Below are 1,187 nucleotides of genomic sequence, written 5' to 3' on the forward strand. Positions count from 1 at the left end.
TTGGGACCCTGTGAGACCCCTCAGGGTTTAATGTTTGGGACCCTGTGAGACCCCTCAGGGTTTAATGTTTGGGACCCTGTGAGACCCCTCAGGGTTTAATGTTTGGGACCCTGTGAGACCCCTCAGGGTTTAATGTTTGGGACCCTGTGAGACCCCTCAGGGTTTAATGTTTGGGACCCTGTGAGACCCCTCAGTGTTCAGGGGTTAATGTTTGGGACCCTGTGAGACCCCCCCCCCAGGGTTCAGGGTTTAGTGTTTAAAGTCTGACTCTGTGTTTAAACTCTGCAGAGTTCGAGCTGATGCACGTGGATGAGTTCATCGATGATCTGCTGCACGCAGAGCGGGTCTGTGACATCATCCTGCCCCGGCTTCAGGTCAGTCCAACACCTGGGTTCAGACCTGGGTTCAGACCAGAGTCTGGACCCTCTCAGACTTCCTGGTGGGTTTTGTGATTTTAGCTGCCTTTTCCTCTCAGTTCTCACGCCTGGGCTTTATATTTTACATTAAATATGTTCATTAAATAAAGCTCCTGAACCAGAACCGGACCGACACGCTAAAGGTTTGTCAGGGGTTGGGTTTAGGAACCTGAACTGTTTTTCCTGGTCCTGGTCCTGGTCCTGGTTTAAAGAAGCACACGTTTGTCTCTGTTGACAGAAGAGGCAGGTCCTGGAGGAGGCGGAGATGTTGGACCCCAGGATCAGCGCTCTGGAGGAGGACCTGGATGAAGTGGAGAGCAGTGAGGAAGAGGATGAGGAGGAAGAAAGGGTAAACCCCCCTCACACACACACACACACACACACACTGCTGGTTGTTAGAGGAACTGCAGCTGGAGCTGCTGCTTCAAGTTTCTTTCATTTAACAAAGCTAAAACTCTTCTGATTGGTTCCTGCAGATGGACCGGCTGCCGAGCCCCGAGCCTCACAGACGTAGTTACCGTGACAACGACAGGCCCCGCCGCTCCCCGTCACCTCGCTACAGACGCAGCCGCTCGCCCCGACGGTTCGTTTACGACTTGAATAAATAAATAAATAAATGTTCCATCTGGTTCCTCCTGGGTTGATGAACTGTTTGTTTGTTTGTTTCTCAGGAGGAGCAGATCTCCAAAGAGACGAAGGTATGACTGATGTTTTTTTTGTGTGTGTGTGTGTGTGTGTGTGTGTGTGTGTGTGTGTGTGTGTGTGTGTGTG

At 51.2% G+C, this 1,187-nt stretch overlaps 1 protein-coding gene across 1 annotated transcript in view; it reads left to right on the plus strand.

Moving 5' to 3' along the window:
• prpf38a (pre-mRNA processing factor 38A) overlaps positions 1 to 1,114 on the plus strand; it is a gene marked incomplete at its 3' end in the record, with an annotated part of 6,485 nt that extends 5,371 nt beyond the window's left edge. Inside the window, 4 exon segments of the mRNA XM_014000240.1 lie at positions 289 to 374; positions 655 to 765; positions 893 to 999; positions 1,088 to 1,114. Of these exon segments, the coding sequence (XP_013855694.1) occupies positions 289 to 374; positions 655 to 765; positions 893 to 999; positions 1,088 to 1,114 (331 nt within the window).
• Positions 1,115 to 1,187: the final 73 nt, after the last annotated feature.

This window comes from Austrofundulus limnaeus, unplaced genomic scaffold (assembly GCF_001266775.1).
Source record: "Austrofundulus limnaeus strain Quisiro unplaced genomic scaffold, Austrofundulus_limnaeus-1.0 Scaffold2842, whole genome shotgun sequence".
In the NCBI taxonomy this organism is placed as follows: Eukaryota; Metazoa; Chordata; class Actinopteri; order Cyprinodontiformes; family Rivulidae; genus Austrofundulus; species Austrofundulus limnaeus.